The sequence below is a fragment of the Crotalus tigris genome, unplaced genomic scaffold (genome assembly GCF_016545835.1).
Source record: "Crotalus tigris isolate CLP2741 ecotype Arizona unplaced genomic scaffold, ASM1654583v1 scf7180000019200.1136910, whole genome shotgun sequence".
Lineage (NCBI taxonomy): Eukaryota > Metazoa > Chordata > Lepidosauria > Squamata > Viperidae > Crotalus > Crotalus tigris.
Window position 1 is genome coordinate 530,966 of NW_024097429.1, and position 20,275 is coordinate 551,240.

Here is a 20,275-nt window from a genome sequence, read left to right on the forward strand (position 1 = left end):
TGGCTCTAGGAATCAGAGTTAGACCACTAAGATTTTATATTATCAATAATTAAGAATAATAACCACAACTGCAAAATTTAACAATTGTTCTTCAATTTACAAAGGACTCCCAAGCTATTAAAATTGTTAACATGTGTAATAAATTTGTAATTTAGTACGTCTGCTTTTAACAATCCCAATGCAATGCTTGGTCCACCCCTCCCTGCAACCCAAAATTAAAGGACACATCCCATCTTTTTACACCGGTGTTTTCCTGCGCGCTTGTTCGCATTTCATCAGAACTCTCCGGGTTTAACGGTTTTCAAAATTGTAATTTATATGCCAGAGTTCAGAATCCCGCCTCCTCGACAAAAATTCTAACAGCGTTTGTAGTCCCAAACACAGAGCGGGGATTAGTCAATGAGCGATGGCATTCTGTACGATTTTATGGATATCGTTCTTGAAATGTTCCCAAGTAACGAAAGTTTGACAAAAACTCCAGTCTGAATTTAGTGAGAACGTGGCCTATCCGCAGCTTACATTCGTCACGTTTTAAAGCTAACTATTAATTTTAGCAGGTAATTGGTAACCATCAATCGGGAAGTTCTTTCTTCACCAAGGTTAGTACCGGTAGCTGCGAACTACTCACTCTGCAAAGCCAGACCGCACTCGCCTGGCGGGAAAAGCGGGACTTTCTTTCACATCTCCCCCCCCCCCCCCAAGCCGGGCTTTAACTGTCCCTGTCAGGTTCTGATCAAGTCGCCGGGCAAAGCAGAGCCAGGTGAGCCGGCGCCCTCGGGGCTCGCGGCTGATCATGATGGAGATAGGCAAGAGAATTGAGGACGCCAGAAACTTCCCGGAATCCAGAAGACTTCGCGTGATTCTGCGGAGGCGAAAGAGACGCCAGCGGGAGGGAAACTTGGCAGCGGCGCTGACGCAAAGCATGGCGCTGGCCGTGGTGGGCACGGCGGGCGCTTATCCCAGCTGGGTGCTGATGAGCGGCGGAGAGATACAGATTGTGCTGGGAGCGTCTTGGGTCATCAACAAGGCCGGTCCCGCTTCCGGGTCGCTGCTGCTGGGCCCGAACGGGGCTCCCCTCATGTTGGCCATCGCTTTCTGCTGCATCTTGAGCGTGATGATTGGCTCGTTGGCCCTGACACTGGACTTCTTGGGATGGCGGCGGTTGCGCCCATGGGCGCCGCTGTGCCACGGCTTCGCTGCGCTGTTGATCGCCTGCGCGACGGCGCTTGGTTTCTGCCTCTTGAAGGTGATCAGCAGACGGATCCACACCAAGAAGGAATTTCATGGGTATGATTTATCCATCAGCCCCGGGCAGAGCCTTTTCTTGGCCTTCCTAGCCTGCATCCTGGCAGCCGCCGCCACTTACATAAGCCTCAAAACCCCGGCGCCGATGGAACCGCCACGCACCACCCAGGATTTGGAAAAACTCGAGGAGTTAAGATTCTTCCCGAGCCGCGTTGGACCGGGAGAATTTACCGACACCTCCGCAGCGTCGTTCTCTTTGAGGAATACATTTGGACGCGAGAGGAGCTCGACGGACGACATGGCGTCAGAGAAAGAGGAGCTCTATGATTGCGAAAAGGGCAGAAAACTGCAGACGTCTTCTTCCCATGAATGTTCTCTAGAAAAACGAAGGGGACAGCAGAAAACAAAAAAGGACCCTGGCCGACGGTGGCTATTCCGGAGAGAAAATAAGCATTTAGCTAAAGTGGAGGGCAAAAATGAAGAGACTGTTTGCAATTCTGAAACCTAGTTCCTGATCGGGAATCTGGAAGCCAAAAGCGCACATACTTTTGGACAAACCTCAACAATCTGAACGTGTTAGGAAAGCAAGCCTCAAGCAAGACTATATCCCTTGCCCATATTTATTCTTAAGGATATTTTACTTTGAATTGGAGAAATAATTTCACTGGGCATTCCTTAATGGGAAATAAAAGATAAATGTCCTGTGAAACAGTGGAAAACTAAATGCAGGCATTTTATATTAACTAGCAATTAATTGTTACTTCAGCTGAGTAAACCCAAATATATACAGTTTCAGTTTAGGTGTTGTAAAGTCTTCAGATTTGCACAATTTTTCACCTTTTAAACATGTATTTCGACCACTATAACAATTTTGTTCAAATCAGACCAGCTACTTTTCAAAGATTATTTCAGTACTTCTGTGTGAATTAATGTTAAAATTCAGATCAGAACAGGAACTTGGTCTACAATTCTAAAATAGAGAACTATCATTTCGAGAGATCACAGTATCATACTTTGAGCCATTTGTTGAGGAAATATCCTGATGCAAGCCAGCTATCTCACCTAAACACTGATACACTACCTCCAGCTTTAGATTGTATTACATTTTATTAAGCAATTTACCTTTATTTATATTTTCTGGATGTTGTTTGTTCTGAAACTTATCTGATTCTTCAGTCTTGCTTACTCTTCCCCTACCCTTTGTTGATATTTGTTCTTAGACATCTTAGACCACCTTGTTTCTTTTAAGAGATTTATTATAGGGTAGTTTGTTTTTAAGTACTTTCTCTAAGGTGAAGATGATGAACCAATTACATAGCTGCCTTTGACAGATACAGTACTTGGCCTTCAGATACTTAAGATCCAAAAGTTTTATTAGTGGATTCAAAATGGAGCAATAAGCTAATTTTGAATCTTGGATTCAAATATGCACTGTGCAAACACAAATAGGCAGATCACTTTAAAAATATTTAAAATAGCCATCAGTAATATATTTTTTCTTGTAAAAAAATCTTTTCAATTAAATTTGTCATGCTACACATTGGAAAGAAAAAAATGAGTTTTTGTAACCTCAAATGGCGTTTCATTTTCTTTTAAAAATCACTGCAAACATTCTATTTGGGGATAAAGTCAGCAGACCAAGTTCTGTCATGTATTAAGAATATAGTTTTAAGCGATAAATTTAGTTTTAATGTAAAAAATGCAGTTACACTCTTAAGCTATAATTTTACCTATCCCATTTTAACCCCTTTCCCGCCAGTTCAATCATGTTGTTATTATAAGAGACTGCCTGGACAAGTCCTTGGTTTTCCTGGCAAGATTTTTCAGAAGTTGTTTGCCACTGTTTCCTTTCTAGGGATAAGAAGATGACTAGTCCATGGTCACTCAGCAGGCTTTGTGAGAAAGTGAAACTATAACTAAAGATCTTTGGATTTCTAGCCTAGTGTAACCCTACACCAAACTGGTTTCCTTTTTAACTTTTTAGTGTGTATCAATTCCCTGGGTGGTCTTGTCCGATGTAAATACATCTCCCTCCCCCACTGGCACTATATGATCTATCTCTAGCCAGAAAAAATGGAGCAACTAAATTGCCATGCCAATCTTGAAGTTCTGTTTGTGATTTGGCAAGTAGCTGAACAATCCCAAATATTTCTAAAACTTATTGTGCATATTGATTGTAGTAATTAATGACTTAGAGAAAGTTTTGATATGACTGAATGCATTCATTCCAGTTGATGAATGTAGGATACTGAAATATTTTACCCTTGCTTAAAATGAATAGAACATGGAAAGTGAAGTTTGGGATTAGAAGAGGAAATAAGAAATTATTGCACCATGATACTGGGCAGGCTGCAAATATTTCTTTAGACAAAAATACATACACCAACATAACGTTGTTTTAAATTTTAATGTTTATTTTCCCCAAGACAGCCTAGCCTGCATTCTACTTGGATAAATTTCACAAGCTAGTTTTCTGCTGCATCTAGTTTTAAACTTTTAACCATGTTTCTGATGACAAGGAATGCTGCAAAAATACTCTAGTCCAACAAAGAGTTATGATCACAAAATAATTTGTATCCATTCTACTGCATTTCAGAATTACCAGCTGATTTAAAAAAAAAACACAAGGTAGAGATATAGATGCTAATGGTGGCTAACCTGGTACGTTTTCTTACAGCAAACTGTTGATCATGCAACACTTGTGCTCAAAGGGGAAGGCACAGCATTTCCTACAATGAGCCACCTTATAAAGAGTTTTCTTTTTGTACATATTTGTAATGTTATCTTTAATTTAGTGTGCAGAACCTCAAATTGAGGTATTATTCCAATTACAAAAAACACTTGCATTTTCATGCAAGTTAAGAATACAAAGTTCTCTCTAAAGTGGCTCAAAATAGATTGTTCATGGCTGTCTACATCTAAAGATAAAAGTCTAGAACAATTGGACAGATTAGGTGGTATCAACGGTGTTCAAACCATGACTTGATTTGTACATCTATTCACATCTCCAATCTTTTCAGCAGTACATATGCACCAAATTTTATTTTGAGGTTTCCATATCATTTTCATAGAAAACAAAGTTGAAAACAATTAACATTGAAACACAGCACGGTATTCTACCACAACAGAAACAGCTGGTTACAGGACTCAATAAAATCTAAAAATGAGCTATGCTGTAGTTTACCACATGCAAAAATAGCTTTATGTCATCTCTGAAAATGAAAAGATGATAAACATTATTGTTTTCTAGTATTATGATAATTTGTGTACTGCAACACAATAGTTAGAAGAAGGAAATGTATGGATTCCATGCAAAAATCTACACAAAATAGTTTTGATGATATGGAAAGCTTTTTTCATAGTAATGAACAATCATCTGGTGCAAATGCACAGGGAAGCCTTCCTCAATGTTTTCTGACTTTACAAGCAACTAGTAATAAGCCATACAGGAAATAAAATAACTAAAATTAAAAGGGATAAAATAAAATAAAAACACAGGCTGCAGGAGTAAAACCATAGTCTGCTGCTAAACCGGTCTCTTTTTTTTTGTGTCCAGTGTTATAACACTTATGCACTCCTTTTGATGATTGACTAGGGTTATTATCAGCCCCCTGAAGGCAAATCAAGCTTGCATGCATTCACATACAGCATCACAACCATACTCTCGTACACACCCCACTCCAAGACTAGGAGTCTGCTTTATGAGCAAAAGAGCCCTAGATTTGAAAAACACACGTGGCCCCACAGCACTGAGTCCAGACATTCACTCAATGTTGTCCATTCACACGGTGCTTCATTAGCAAGGCCTGGGCTCATTCTCCTTGGACTTATATGGGCATCCTATTCTCCTTTATGCTTACATGGCTTGATGATAGAATAGTACTGCATTTTTCCCACAATTGCGCTAATTAAATCAATGTCCCTCCTCAGGCACTGAATTTCTTTGACCTGTAGCCCTTTTCCTTTGAACAACCTATATAAGCATTCAGTGTGAAGTTTTTCATTACATTTTGCCACTCATTCTCATTCGCACCCACTCGCCATCTTGACTTCATTCGGGCTTTTCTGTGATTCCAAATGAAATCTTCACATTTTCTTTCCCGATTTAATGCAGCAGCGGATCCCATGAGCCAAGCTTGATGGATCAAACCTTTTTTTATTCAGTGCTGCATTGTACCTAAATTCCAAAATACCACTCTAGAACTGGAACCCTTCTGTAGGTACATTGGCAGATGAATTGAAACCGAATGTTCCACCTTGTATTGTTTCAGGAACAAGGCTTGGATCTTCATCTATCTGTAAAAAAATAAAACAGCAAGATCTGGGATTAGATACTGTATATTTATAATGCACCACACTGCATTTGCTGCAGGAATACACAAAGACTTCATCCTATAAACTCTCTTTTGGCTTGTGGGTATAGATTTATTGCTGGCAATATTACAGATAAGTTCTTATTTAATGCCTGCCTTGGACAACAAGAATTCGCAGTTACAATAGCGATGAAAAAGTAACTTTGTGTGGTATATTTGCTTTTACAGCCAGTTAATATATGTCAACGGTGGATAATTAATTTTCCCAAGGGGCCATTTGAGAAACAGACTGTGCTGGAGAGCTGAAACTATGTAACCCAATTTGATGTCCTCAAACTCCATCAACCTAGGCTGCTCCAGGCGAGAGGCAAGTGCTGCACACAAGCGCAGAAAAGTGCTTTCTCTCCTCATCCTCCTGCGGCTGCCAGCTGACTGAAGGAACACACAGGAAGCCAGATCTGACTTGACTTCTTCTCCTGCCTCCTATGGCACACTCATTAACGTTTGATTTCTAATTTTCAGTTGACCTCATACTGGTGGGACATGGACAGCCAAAGGATCAGATGTGGCCTGGGGGTAGTAAAATGCCCAGATCTGGTATACGTTGTCATGTGCCTGACATATCCTGTTGCCCACCCAACCTGCAGACCAGAAAAATTGCCTGGACAAGTGATCTCTTTCTGAGTTGCTTTTGTCCACAGCTGAGCTTATCCCTGAATGTGCTCACTACAAATTAACAAACTCAGCACTGTGGCCTTAATTAGTTGATCCTACCACTGGTCTTGCTGCCTGACACTGATAAGATCTTAATCAATTTCACTCTAGAATTTGTTGTGTGCTTCCCAAGTCACTCTAGCTTGCAGTGGGGCTAGCACAACTATCTGGCTGCTTACTTTCTTGTAATCCCTTCCTCTCTAATGAATATAAAACATCAATTCTCTTCCTGCTAATTATGCCAGCAATGGGGTGAACATCCCAAAGAATGGTTGAATGGGAAAAAGGGCTACTATAAGATTTGCCCTTTTATCTGACTTCCTCATGAGTTGTTCCAGAAACTTCCCTGCCATTTGGGACCATATCATTCTGATGCTGTAAAGTACAGGTGTCAAACTTGCTATGTCACGTGACATGTCGTGACATATCGTGACTTTTTTTGCATTCCCAGAGCTGGGGTGGGCGCAGCCTCTGTATGATGCAACTGACAGTTTGACACCCCTGCTGTAAAGGAAAGAAAAGCCTAAATAAAATCGTAAGCATAGTGATGTGATTTTTCACTTAGCAATTGCTTCGCTTAACAACTGGCTTGCCAATTCCAACTGCAGTTGCTAAACGAGGAATACCTGTAGTTTAAAAGAGCATTCTGTGAATTTTTCAGGATTAGTTTTGATCAGGGGAACGAACCTCTCTTTCCCTTTCTCTGTAACAGCTGCATAATTTTTTATACATCAGGTTGGAGAAACAGAAAATAAAAATAAAATGGTTAAAAAATAAAGCACCTCCAATTACAACCCTTCAAACATAACAGAGAGCTTGGTATACATACTCAATATTCTTAAACAGAATTTACTTACATCATCTGAAGAGAAGAATTGATCAATGATCTCATAAGCCAGTTTGTAGATGTCTTCATTTTCATGATTTTGTAGTTGTTCAATTTTCTCCAATCCTATAGGCAAAGCAAAGAAAAACTTCATAATCAACTATAAATAAAATATTTTCAGGACATAATTATTTCTGTAACCATATTTCAATAAATAAATATGAATATTTTTAGAATATCAACATCAATATCAAATATAAAAGAATTTAAACTGATAGAAATGTATAAATTAAAATATTTTATTAAATCAAAGAATTAAATTATACCTCCACATTCTTCAATAAGGTTGGCTATGGTTTCTGCCTCATCATCAGCCATTTTTAATATATTACTTAGCCCATCCAGCACTACTTGCACGACCTGAGCATCTTTTACTGTTAACAAGTTGCAAAATGGAGGAATTACATTTTGTTGAATTAGATATGCCACCTAAAAAACAAAAATAAATGATATCAGGACCATAAATTAAGACAATGTTAAAAACAGTAAACTTTATGTCAGGCATGTCAAACTTGTGATGTCACGCAACGTTATCGGGCCGGTTTTGCCATTGCCGGCAATGGGGTGGGTGCGGCTTCCACGTGACGCGTCTGGCCCATGGGCCGGCAGTTTGACACCCCTGCTGTATGTATATTTAAAACAATAAATGAATAGATTCTTCTTATCTGAAAGGTATCTACAGCAGAGATCCCCAACCTTTTGGGCACCAGGGACCGATTACATGGAGAAATTTTTCTGCAGACCAGAGGGGGTGTGGTTTTGTGTGCTGCCTGCATCCCGTGGATGGGACTTTGCTTGTTTGTATGGCCCGGTTGCTGGCATCCCACGGCCCAGTACCGGTCTATGGCCCAGGAGTTGGGGACCCCTGACTAGGGATTACATAGATCTTAATGATAAATCTGCTTTTTTAAAAAAAATATTGTTATTTATCAGACTGAACACACATTTGATGAATTTAGAAATTTACAATTTCTAAGATATTACATGTTCCTACTGATTTAAAGTTTAAGAATGGTAATTTAATTTAATGTAAAATAATCCAATTTTTTTGAACCAAAGTTCTTTGCATAAATAGAAATATACTTTTCTGTACAAGTGTATCTACACAATTTCCACTACAGGTAGTCCTTGCTTAATGACAATTGGCACCAGCAATTCTGCTAGTAAGTGACCCAGTTGTTAAACGAGACACCACGCAATCACAATATATGATTTTACTGCTGGCTTCTTTATTGCTTGTCAGAAGCTAGCTGTGAGGCACACAAAAACGATCTTGTGACAACTGGATGCTGCAATGGTCATAAGTGTGAGGACTGTTAATCTTTCAGTGTTATCTAACTGAACATTTGCTAAACAAGACAGTAATTAAGCGAGGTCTATCTGTTATTCTATTATGCCTCATCACAACCTATATGCTGACTTATAAGTGAAGACCACTGCAGTAAGAAGGGAACATAGGAAAACATTCTGTGCATCAATAAATTATAAATATTCTGTGCATTGAATACCGTTTATAATCTTTTGGATTAAATAACACATATGATTTTAATTACTTTACAGAAAACTGAGATATTACAAATTGAACTGTAATGAGATAATTTACCTTAATATTGTTTATTCTGAGAGTACCCTTAAAGTACTATTATCTATTTTTATACCAGACTCTAATTGAAATATAAACTTAAGTAATGTGAGACTGGAAACTATTTTGAGACATTTTTGTTTCAGTTAACCAGAAGTTAAACTATTCTAAAGACTTTTTTGAGTATAAACTTTAAAAGTCTCCAAAACAAATCTAATACAGTTATGTAATTTAGTTCTCAGCAGGCTTACACTGGAAAACAATAATGAAGAATTTGTATATTCCAATCTGAGACAGATTACACCTGAAGAAAACACAAGCTGAACCTAAATAACTTATTTTAATTGGACTATGCCTCCCATTTATATTTCCATTTTAATTCTACCATATTCCCTTACCTCAAGTATGTATGAGGTATTACTTACTTGATCTTTTCTTCCACTGATTGTCAGGTTACTTATAGCCCAAGCAGCTTCCTTTTGTGTACCAAAGTCACCCTAAAATATGAAAAAGTTGATACATTATTTTCAGATTTTCCTTAATAAGGAAAGGTAAATGGAAGACTTTTAAGGGTCAAACTTAAAAATTAGTTTAATATCACTTAATTTGTTAACGCCCAATCTCTTGTCTTCCAAAGGCTGATTTTTCCCCGGCATCAGAACCAAAATGGATATAGATAGTACTTGAATTATGAATGTAACTGAGCATGCAATTTCAGTTGTAAATTGTGGTGGTCATAAAGTGGGTCATCACATGACCATGGCCAATTTTATAAAAAAAATTCCAGTGGTAAAGTGAATATTGTGGTCATTAAACAAACCCATTTTCACTATGGGGATATTTACCCAGAAACTGAAAGTAAATGCAAGTTTCTGGAAAAAATATATTGCAAAGTATAAAAAAAATGTGGTAATGTGACTGCTAGGGTGTTTTTGTGTGCGATCACTGGAGCTTCAAATCTGGGTAATAAGTCCTTTTTTGGGGATTTGTTGTAACTCTGAACTATTACTATGACTGGTACTAAGTCACGGCTACCTATACCTTGACTATTAACTGTAGGAGATAATCAGGCTGAACCCAATGGAGGGGTCAAACATGTCACCAGCCTTGAGTGCCTTCATGCCCGCAACAGATCTAAGTTAGCCCACCTTGAATTCTGTTGAATCTAATCTGCCGCCAATTTGCTTTGATGGTTAGTATTCAGATTCTTGTAGAAAGCATTAGCAGACAATAAAACTATATTCATTTGAACTGACTGAATTCCTGACTCCACAGAGTTCCACTCTTTCTCCCCTTCTTTTCAACATCTAAATGAAATTGCTGGGTAAGGTCATCAGCCAATTTGGGGTTCAGTAGTATCAGTATGTTTATGATACTGAATTATATATTTCCTCCCTGGGCAACCAAGTAAAGCTATCAAGATTCTGTCTCAGAGTCTGGAGGTTATATGAGTTTGGTGGGGAGAAACTGTCTGACTCATTCCTACCAAATGGTTAAAAGTGCTGTGAAGATCCGGTTTTCTACCCAGAGCCTTGTGAAAAAGAAACTGCTGCTTCACTGCATTTGCTATCTTCTAATTTTAATGGTTTACTGATTTTATTGTAATTTGATTGTTGTGAGCTGTCTAGAGTAGTTGAGAGTTGGGCTGCATAAAAGTTTAAAACTATTATTAACTATTAGTGAACTATCCATAGCAGAAGGGAGGCAGTTATTTCCTCAAATCCTTTAATCCTTTGATTCATAAAGCAAGGGATCATTGGGCCAAGTGGCTATGTATATTTCTGCTTGGAGTTGACATGCAAGGAAAAAAACAAAATGACAGGAAAGAGAATAGAATATCAACCTAATTTCTGTTAAGGGAGTGGAGTGACCTTACTGCCTGCTGATATTTATATGTAATAGCTTTAATGCCACCACTGCATTCATTTTTGACTTTTCATACATGAAATTTGGTATTAAAATTACTGCATTGAGTCCCATTTTGTGAGTTGGTAGAACTTCCCAATCTCTAACAGTGTCCATATTATGCTATCAAAACTGCAAATATCCCAAAATATTGCCTGATACAATTTAGCCTTCAATTTGAGGAGCAAAAATAATGTCTGCTTTGTATTACAATTTACTTGTTCTAAAATACAAAATGGTACCTCATCCAAATTTGAAAAACCAAGACTTTTGTGGCATTCGCTGTACAAATGTAGAAAGATGGTTAAAATACGTTTTGAACTATTTAGTTAGACTACTGCTTACAGCAGAACTTCTGTACATGAAAAGATCCTCACTATCTCTCCAAAGGAAACACTGCATTTAGTCCAGACCGTCCTGCAGAATTTTGTTGACATATGACTGCCTTTGAAAGCATCTGGTAATTAATACCTGATTTGCATTGTAAAATGTGGTACTTTTAATGTTTCATTATTGTGCAAGGCATATAGCAGTAGTAGACAACAACTGAGAAATCTATTAAAAAGAAAAATGCTATTTATGGAATGGATATATTGTTCATTAGATAAATTACCACGGATTTAAAATATCTTAGTATCTTTAATCAATTATGTCCCTTACATATCTTCATTCTCTACGTTTTGAATTATAATTATTTAAGTGATGTAATCAGCAGGTTGCTTGAGGATTGGTATTTGCCTTGCTAGAAAAAAGCTAAGTTTACTGAGTTAAGTGAGCTATCAGGCAGACATATATGCATCCATCTAAATAATTTAAGTAAATGTTTGTCTAACCTTATCTAAAAGATGTATTATCATTGGTACAAGGTTAGCATCTATCACAGCCTGGACTTGCTGCTGATTTCCTGCAGTGATATTAGATAGGAACCATACAGCTTCCTGCAACAAAAAAGTAAAGTTTAACAATATTTAAAGAAATATTACAAATTCTGAAAGTATGGCTTGACACTTGGCTATGTGGTTTTCAGTATAAACACAGTAAAATAAAATCTGGGTACCATTTAAGTTGCATGTTAATCTATTGTGTTGAAATTGTTCAGCATATGTCTGCTTCCAAGATGAGTTCTATTTAAACAGGATAAGAACTACATTATAGGATATATACTTTTAGCTATAACCAATAACTATGCTGAATTATCCCACTGAACTGATTTTAAAGTCAGGTATAAATATGAAATAATAAATTATAACATTTATATTAAGCGTTTTATTAAGTATTTGTGGGTGGGGGAGGGAGGGAAGTGTGAGTTATTGTTTCCCCTTGGGCATTAGTTGTATAAATCATGGCCTTTTGTTTTCAATCCTTGTATACCCTTCAGAGGCACCTGAAATGGGGAGCCATATAATTCATGAATTTGCAAAAACCTTTATGAAGTTATAACACTTTACAATGTTCAGTTCATCATATTTAATAATGAAATGAGCCTAAGGTTAATCAGAATTCTAAAGGGTTGGATTCCCTTCTCATTGGTTTTAACCTTGGTGCTTATAGTAGTGATTTTGAACATGCTACATATATAGACCAAAATCTATATGAGAGCACATTTTTAAAAATGGGCTTTAAAGCCACTAGATCAGTTATTAAAAATGAAACATATTACCTGAAGTCTGGTAGCCTCCAGCTTTTGCACTATGTTTAGAAAATGATTTACAAGTATTATCAAGCCACTGTAGTGATAATTTCCAAACTCTTGATGAAAGTACAAATATCCATAAGACTTCAAGACAATGAAATAATGGGCTGGCTTCATATATTATGTTAAATTATAAAGTAGCTTGATTGGTTTAGCATCAAGATTAAACAGACACTACAGTTAATATTGAGCAAACTAAGCCACCAGGGTTTGTTATAATGACATAGTGCAATGCTGAACTGCATTAAAAGTTCACTGGATTAAAAACTTGAGCCCATGATCAGAAAAGACTTTTAAACAAATATATTTAAATAATATATATTCTGGGTTATTTCATGACTATGATGATAGTTAAGAAATTTTGCATCAAAGTATCATAAAGGGTAAGCAGTTTTGGGTAGCCTACTGAATATAGGTTTGCTGAGTTGTTGCGACCAATTTATATTACATTGAGCTGGGAGCTGGCCTTATACGTTTAATGGTAAATATCAACTCATGTTCTGAAGCCAGGAATTTTGGAATGAATATACTGAACACTAATCTACAGAAAGCTAGAGGTACTGTGGGAATAAAATGATCGATCTAGCTAATGAGGTGCATGCTGTGGTACATAAGATTACAACCCTCACTGAAAGTTCAAATTTGAACTACTTGGGGGTTCTTCTGAAATTATGATCTTCTTCTACTATCTGTGCAAACTGGGATGGCAATGTTCACCTGCTTAGATTGATACACTAACACTAACTAACTAATGGGTATGGATTTTCTTTGATCATTCAGTACATGCATTAATTACATGCAGATTATGCTACTAAATGTAATCAATCTGGGCCTGTTAGACCATTAGGACAGTTCAACTGATGCAAAATACAATTGCTTGGGGGTTTGGTGGATTAATCAAGTATACTACATTAATTCTATGATAGCTATGTATTACTGACATGTTTCCAAACCAATTCATAGTCCGAATATGTAAAGCGAACTATGCCCACATGAATCCATCTAAGATCAATGAAAAAGATCAAGTCCTGATGATCCATTTCAAATTCAATTAAGATTGGTAGTCTACACACATTTATTTGTTCAATGGATCTACAGTCTCAAATCTCACTGGATGTTGGGGTATTTGAAGATATTAAAAAAACTATAATACATTAAATAAAATCAAAATAACAAATATGTACAATATAGTTCTTTAAGTTATATTTCATTTTTTGAATTTTAACATTTAAAGTCTATAATTGTATTTACTCTTTTTTGCTGCCCTAGAAAGGCCATTTTTAAATTAAATGACGTCTAAATAAATAAAAGACTGTTTTGTCAAAGCTTTTTTTAAAAAAAAAATAGTATAACTTCTAAGTATAATAAATTGAAACTTCTATAAAATGTGCTTTTAACACTTTTAAAAAACTGCTTATTCTTTATGAATAAAAATAATGTTTTGGTATTTTAAAAATCATTAAACTGGACTCTTGGATCAGATTACATATTCATTTATATGACAAAAAGAATATGTCAGAGGTTTACAGTTTCTAGATACAAACTGTGAACATGTTTTGGGCTTTAATCACAGGCAATGTTGCACAAAGACCCTATGGCTTAGCAACTGCCTCAGATGCACTCCAAAATCAGCAATTCTTTTCAGTGTCCACAGTTTGCATCATTATTTGGTCCTAAATACACAAATGCACCACACACATTTTCTTTCACTCGCACATTTTTTCTTTTCCATACTGAATAAAACAATCATGCTCTCCTATTCACATTCATCCTTCTATATTTTAACCTCCATTTCATCATTTCCAAGAATCAGTAAAATTTGAACATAGCAGTATTCACATGGAGTCAAAAGATCAATTAATTATATTAATTTCTTATCAATAATATGTAATAGGTAATAGTGTTGTACATATTTACATACCTTATTAATTTTTTCTTTGGGGTGTGTCAACAGAGCAGGAAAATGTGAAAGAGCTTCACAATTCAGAACTACCTGGGTTTGTTCATCAGTGCCAGTAACAATATTGCCTACAGCTCTCAGTGCTGCAGTCTAGGAAAAAAATATAATTCAAACCTGATGGTCAAATAATATGTTAAAAAGGAAAAGATTGGTGATTCATTGAAAATATTATGCCTTAATTTCATCCCTTCACTAGATTTAAGTTATTGACTGTAAGCTGAATGCTATCAGTGAAAAGATTCCAGAAATAAAAACTTCAAAGTATTATCCAGGGAAATAGATAATTTGGTATTCAAATTCTAAGGACAGAGTCTAAAGGATTGTTCAGTTCATTCATATGACATGCCATTTCACAATAAAAACAGTCTATTCATATCAGAATACTTTACACCTCTCATTTTGATAAAATAATCATTCAAAAGATTTCATATATTAATTTCTAATGCAGTGCTTTCCCTAAAAACCCTATTTAAAGAAAGGAAGCTTGCAGAATACTTACTTGTACTTTAACTTCCTGATGGCTGAGAAGAGGAACCAGATGAGGAACTATCCCAGAATCTATCACCATCTGAATCTGTTCATTGCCTGAATCCGTTAGGTATGAGAGGGCCCAGACTGTATCTACCAATATCTAATTAGAAGGGAAAAAATGCATCACAACTTCACAAGCAAGAAAACAATGAGATTTGATTGCTATGTTTTATTTTACTTAATATTGTCTATGTCTTTCTATAAAATTTAACTTACACCCGCACCTTAGTGTATAGCTCAGTAGTGAGGGGAAAAGCATATACCGTATTTTCCGGCGTTTAAGGCGACCCGGCGTATAAGACGACCCCCGACTTCGGTGTTGATTTCCATGCCTAGAAAGTCGTCTTATCCGCTGGAAACTACAGTAAATATGCTTCCAGTCCATAAAGAATTCCATCAATCAAGTACTATGCTATAACTGCTAATCATTCATATTCATCATTAGCTCTCTTGTCCTTTATCACGGTTCTGCCCATTATACTTTGCTGTCTTCTACACTTGTTGCTTAGAATCCTTTTAGAATCCTCCTTCCCCAAGATTCATTTCAACCTCAATTTCTAACCATGAACTAATTATAAAATATGTATCAAACTTAGCTTCTTGCTATTCTCACAACATTGTCTTTTGTTATATTGCAATATTAAATCTCACTTATGAACATATGTATAAATGTACATATATGCATGTGCATTTCACATTTTTGTACCAGCCATCTGCCAAGTAAAGTAAAGTAAAGTAGATCTAAATTAAAAGTAAAAGTTAAAGCAAAGCAAGGCAATGTAGTTAAACCAATTCTGATAGGGTTGTGTATTTTGCCTTTAAAGACACCATACAGAATATCTTATTACTCACATTTACATCTGTGTGATGAATTAAGACACACAATGCTGGGAGGATCTAAAAGAAACGAAAAAAGGGTTCAAAATTTAAAAATGTGCAGGGAGACCTAAACTGATTAATTTCCAAGAAGCAAGTAGATTACCTCTTGAATGGTTTCCATTGGTGGAGGTGGGTCTTTGTGACGGCATAGGTTGACCATTACCCAAGTTACATTTCTTAAGAAAGTTATTGGAATAGATGGGCTGATGAATGAAAGCAACGGCTTTACCACTCCAAGACTAATGACATAATCTCTACATTGTGGCCCATCACCTGTATAAAAATTGAAACATTTGTAATATATTAGTAAAAATATTTGTAGATATTTTCAAAGCTCTGTATGCAAAGGAGGATAATTCTAATAGGCTATTAGAAATGCTTGTCTTTTAGGTTATCAATCTAAAGACCACCATTTCCCTATATGCAGGGAAGAAAAGCCTAATCCTATAAATCTATTCCACTGAGAAGTTGCTCTTATCATTATATATTTTGTAATAATCATGGCAACAAACATACTCCTGCCTCCAATTTTCCCCATAACACTATGAGGTGGATTGGGCTGATGACTGGGCCAAAGTCATTAGCCAGTTTTCATGTCTAAGAAAGGCCTACTACTCAGTCTCCTTAATCACTACACTAAAATGGCTCTTTTCTATTTCTATATCTACAAGATCCTCTAATTAGAAATTGTTAAACTGGGGATAAGTACTCCAAGGGATAATCTGGGCATATCCTGGGGGTAATGGAACAATTTATAATTGCTTGTTTATGAATTGAGGGATCCAGCTTGGGATTGCTGCTATCAAAATGCTTGCTTAAAACAAGAAATTCTGGGGTTTTTTTGTGAGGAAGAGGTAATAACATTACAGTAGCCCTTGACAACCACAATTGAACCCAAAATTTCTGTTGCTAAGTGAGACAGTTAAGTGAGTTTTGCCCCATTTTGTGACCTTTCTTGCCACAGTTATTAAGTGAACCATTACAGCTGTTAAGTTAGTAACATGGTTGCTAAGTGAATCTGATTTCCCCATTGACTTTGCTTGTCAGAAGGTCACAATAGTGAATCATGTTATCCCAGGACATGTTAGTCAGTTGCCAAGCATCTGAATTTTAATCACGTGATTATGGGGATACTGCAATGGTCTTGTGAAAAATGGTTACAAATCACATTTTTCAGTGCTGTTGTAACTCCAAACAGTCACTAAATTAACTGTTGCAAGTCGAGGACTGCCTGTATTTCATACCAGGAAAAGGGATAACTGGACTGGCTTGTGGACCATTGCTCTAGATAGTGGATAGCCTATGAATATTTTAAAATAAAGCACTCCATGTTGGGAAGCACCCAGCTGGGCAGGGGGGAGACCTCAAGTATGGAATTAGCCCCGAATCCTTGCGAAGCCACAAGAGGTCCAGAAATGACCCCCTTTAAGCTCTATAAAAATTTGTTTCAGCTGAGGCTGGCATCTGGGAAGATTCCTGTATAACAGGCAGAATATAATAAAGTAGCAAGCTTGAACTCTTCACATGTGGGTCTGGTTGTTTGTATCTGACACACCATGAGCCAAGTAATTCATGTTACATTCTTCAATGTAATTTTATCAGAACATCCATGCATATCACTAAAAGATACTTTTGAAGAAACGGAGAAAAAAGATTATGTACAAAATATTTCTGAGAAAAAACTAATATTAATATTGCAGTGCAACCCTGGCAAGTTATTAAATGTTAAGTGACGGAATCAGCATGTTTTTATATAAAATATAACAAACCTATGATATTGCCTAAAGCCCATACTGCTTGTTCACAAACATTTTGATGGGGTGAATGCAGCAACCTCAAAAAGAGTGGGACAGCATCTGCAAAAGAAAGTCATAAATTACTGAATTGTTTCAAAGCACAAAAACATACTCTTAGTATATGACTTTAAGCTGATGGATAATGAAATACCAAAGCCTCAATTTCTGAGAGCTGCCATGATCTAAAACAATACAGAAAATCCTTGACTTACAACAACAATTGAGGCCAAGCAAGACAGTTGTTATGTGAATTTTGCCACATTTGATGATGTTTCTTGCCACAATTCTTAAGTGAATCGCTGCAGTTAAGTTAGTAATACGGATGTTAAGTGAATCTGGCTCCCGCATTGACTTTGCTTATCACATGACCTTGGGATATTGCAACCATCATAAATATGAGTCAGTTGCCAAACATCTAAAATTTGAACACATGACCATGGGGATACTGCAATAGTTGTGTGAAAAATGGTCATAAGTAACTTTTTTTGTGCCACTGTAACTTTGAACAGTCACTAAAGGAACTGTTGTTAAGTCAAGGACTACCTGATTCCCATTGTTGGAAGAATCAATTCTATTCAGTACTGCAACATTTGTTTCTGGACAGTTACATTATGGAATATGCAGATTTTCTAAAATCAATATACAATTCTCCAGAAACTTAAATGGAAGTAAGAAGAGGGGAGAGCCCATCATACTCATCAGTAGATATCAAGCTAATTAGGGCTGGCTATATTTGTTTTCATTAAAAATATTTTCATCACTTTTTTTACTTAAAAAGCACACAGACCTTTTTGCTGGCCATGCATTATTCAGTAAAAAAAGATTTTAATACATTGTCTTTATATAACCATATATAATATGCTTTAACTAACTTGTTCAAAAGCAGTTTGGAAAAAAAATCATAACTGACATAAACTAGTGGCTGGATACCTCTGGGCCATTATATGTTAACAGAATTAAAATTCTCAGCAGCCAATAGAGATCCTAATAGAGTTTAGCAAAAACTAGAAGATAATAAGTTCCACACCAAACATACTTATTAGACAAATTATTATTCATTAATCAAAACCAATTATATAAATTAAGAATAAGGCATTTATACTAGGCAGGACTCTAATTCTGGAACATTTTTAGAAAATCAAACCTCTATGTATTATAGATTAAAAAAATGTTTTACATAAACTAAAGATTATACTTCTATTTCATATCTGATACAACTATTTTCAATATGTTAAAAATACATGAAGACAGAATGAAATATTTGACTGCAAATTTTTAAAAAGAAAATTCAAGGTCCAAAGTAGCATTTAAGTGAGGAATCCAATTTTAAAAAGTCAGATTATTTAATCTCAACTAAGTCAATCTCATATTAATTATACAAACCTTCAATATTGTTTTGAAATAGTTAAATGTAAATCAATTTGCTAAACCATACTCTTAATAAGACTGACCCACAGCTTTGCCCTCTCTTCCATTTCCTCCAATAATTGCCCTACTTCAGAATACCTAGCTGAAGATATTTGAATCCTTAATTATAATTTATTTTATTTACGTTTGATAAAAGTAAGCCAGTTTCATGAACTGTAAGTTCATTGAGGTTAGACATGATAACAAGTATCACCCAAGTCTAAAACAGAAGGAAAAGTTTGCAAGTTGCTTTCTATGGCTATACTATAGTACAGCATATGCAACGAAACCAAGATTTTCTACAGTTAGAATATAGAATAATAAAGTTGGAAGGGACCTTGGAGCTCATCAAGTCCAACCCCCTGCTCAGGCAGGAAACCCTATATCATTTCAGACAAATGGTTGTCCAATCTCTTCTTAAAAACTTCCAGTGTTGGAGCATTCACTGCTTCTGGAGGCAAGTTGTTCCACTGATTAATTGTTCTAACTGTCAGGAAATTTCTTCTTAGTTCTAGGTTGCTTCTCTCCTTGATTAGTTTCCATCTTTTGCTTCTTGTCCTGCCTTCAGGCGCTTTGGAGAATAGCTTAAGTTTTTCTTCTTAATCACACTGTGATATATTATAACACAGTAACACAATGATTTAATCCAAGGATTCCATTACTTCTTGATATATTCGAATTATACTGAAGAAAAGCAGATATTTTGGTTTATAAGTATAAAATTGCAAAAATGCATTCTTTCAATGGAAAGATAAGAGGAAACGCCATGTATAGAGTCACATTTACTTCCTTTAAAAAAACCCTAATAATCTGCCTACATTTTAATACTTTTATAAATTTTTAGAATATTCTCTTCTCCCCTTTGGATTTACAAAAACTGTGATAAACAAGTAGAAATATTCTACTTGTTCAGCACAGAAATATATGATGATATCTTAATCCGAGCACTCTACTGCTTCATAAGCAATCAGAGAAAAATAAACAAGAAGGATCGGAAATATAAACCATGTACAGGCCAGGGAAAATTTCAACCCACATGAGATGCAGGTTTCCCAGTTCTGGAGTTAAAAGAATTATATATACTAGTATATTCTTAAAACAAAACTCAGAATGTACATAGTTCTATTTAAACAGGTTTTGCACAAGTTAATGTGTATACTGAAATGCATTAGTAATAATTAACTTACTGGATTGAACTACAGCCTGTGTTTGTTCAGAGGTTCCAGATGCAATATTTGTCAGGGCCCATGCTGCTTCAAATTGTAAAGATGGGCTAAAGATAATATTTAAACACATTTAAATAGAGACAAGGATTTAGTTTTCATTCCAGTATTTTCAAATATTTGCTTCTATTTTTAAAAATA

At 36.0% G+C, this 20,275-nt stretch overlaps 2 protein-coding genes and 1 non-coding gene across 4 annotated transcripts in view; 1 reads left to right on the forward strand and 2 right to left on the reverse strand.

Moving 5' to 3' along the window:
- On the forward strand, positions 1 to 3,867 carry LOC120316010. The gene has a single exon (XM_039361110.1). The coding sequence runs from the start codon at positions 794 to 796 to the stop codon at positions 1,751 to 1,753; it is 960 nt and encodes a 319-aa protein (XP_039217044.1). The 5' UTR covers positions 1 to 793; the 3' UTR covers positions 1,754 to 3,867.
- The window catches only part of KPNA4 (karyopherin subunit alpha 4), a 27,778-nt gene continuing 11,141 nt past the window's right edge, over positions 3,639 to 20,275 (reverse strand). For both annotated transcript variants that reach the window (XM_039361108.1, XM_039361109.1), the window contains exons 7-17: positions 20,099 to 20,184; positions 17,478 to 17,564; positions 15,812 to 15,981; positions 15,682 to 15,726; positions 14,798 to 14,929; positions 14,260 to 14,388; positions 11,479 to 11,583; positions 9,166 to 9,237; positions 7,425 to 7,587; positions 7,130 to 7,224; positions 3,639 to 5,541 (exon numbers count right to left, since the gene is read on the reverse strand). In XM_039361108.1, the coding sequence (XP_039217042.1) occupies positions 5,443 to 5,541; positions 7,130 to 7,224; positions 7,425 to 7,587; positions 9,166 to 9,237; positions 11,479 to 11,583; positions 14,260 to 14,388; positions 14,798 to 14,929; positions 15,682 to 15,726; positions 15,812 to 15,981; positions 17,478 to 17,564; positions 20,099 to 20,184 (1,183 nt within the window). In that variant the 3' untranslated portion in view covers positions 3,639 to 5,442. The remainder of the gene's footprint in view (positions 5,542 to 7,129; positions 7,225 to 7,424; positions 7,588 to 9,165; positions 9,238 to 11,478; positions 11,584 to 14,259; positions 14,389 to 14,797; positions 14,930 to 15,681; positions 15,727 to 15,811; positions 15,982 to 17,477; positions 17,565 to 20,098; positions 20,185 to 20,275) is intronic.
- Positions 13,811 to 14,143, reverse strand: LOC120316014. Its single transcript, XR_005558843.1, has one exon.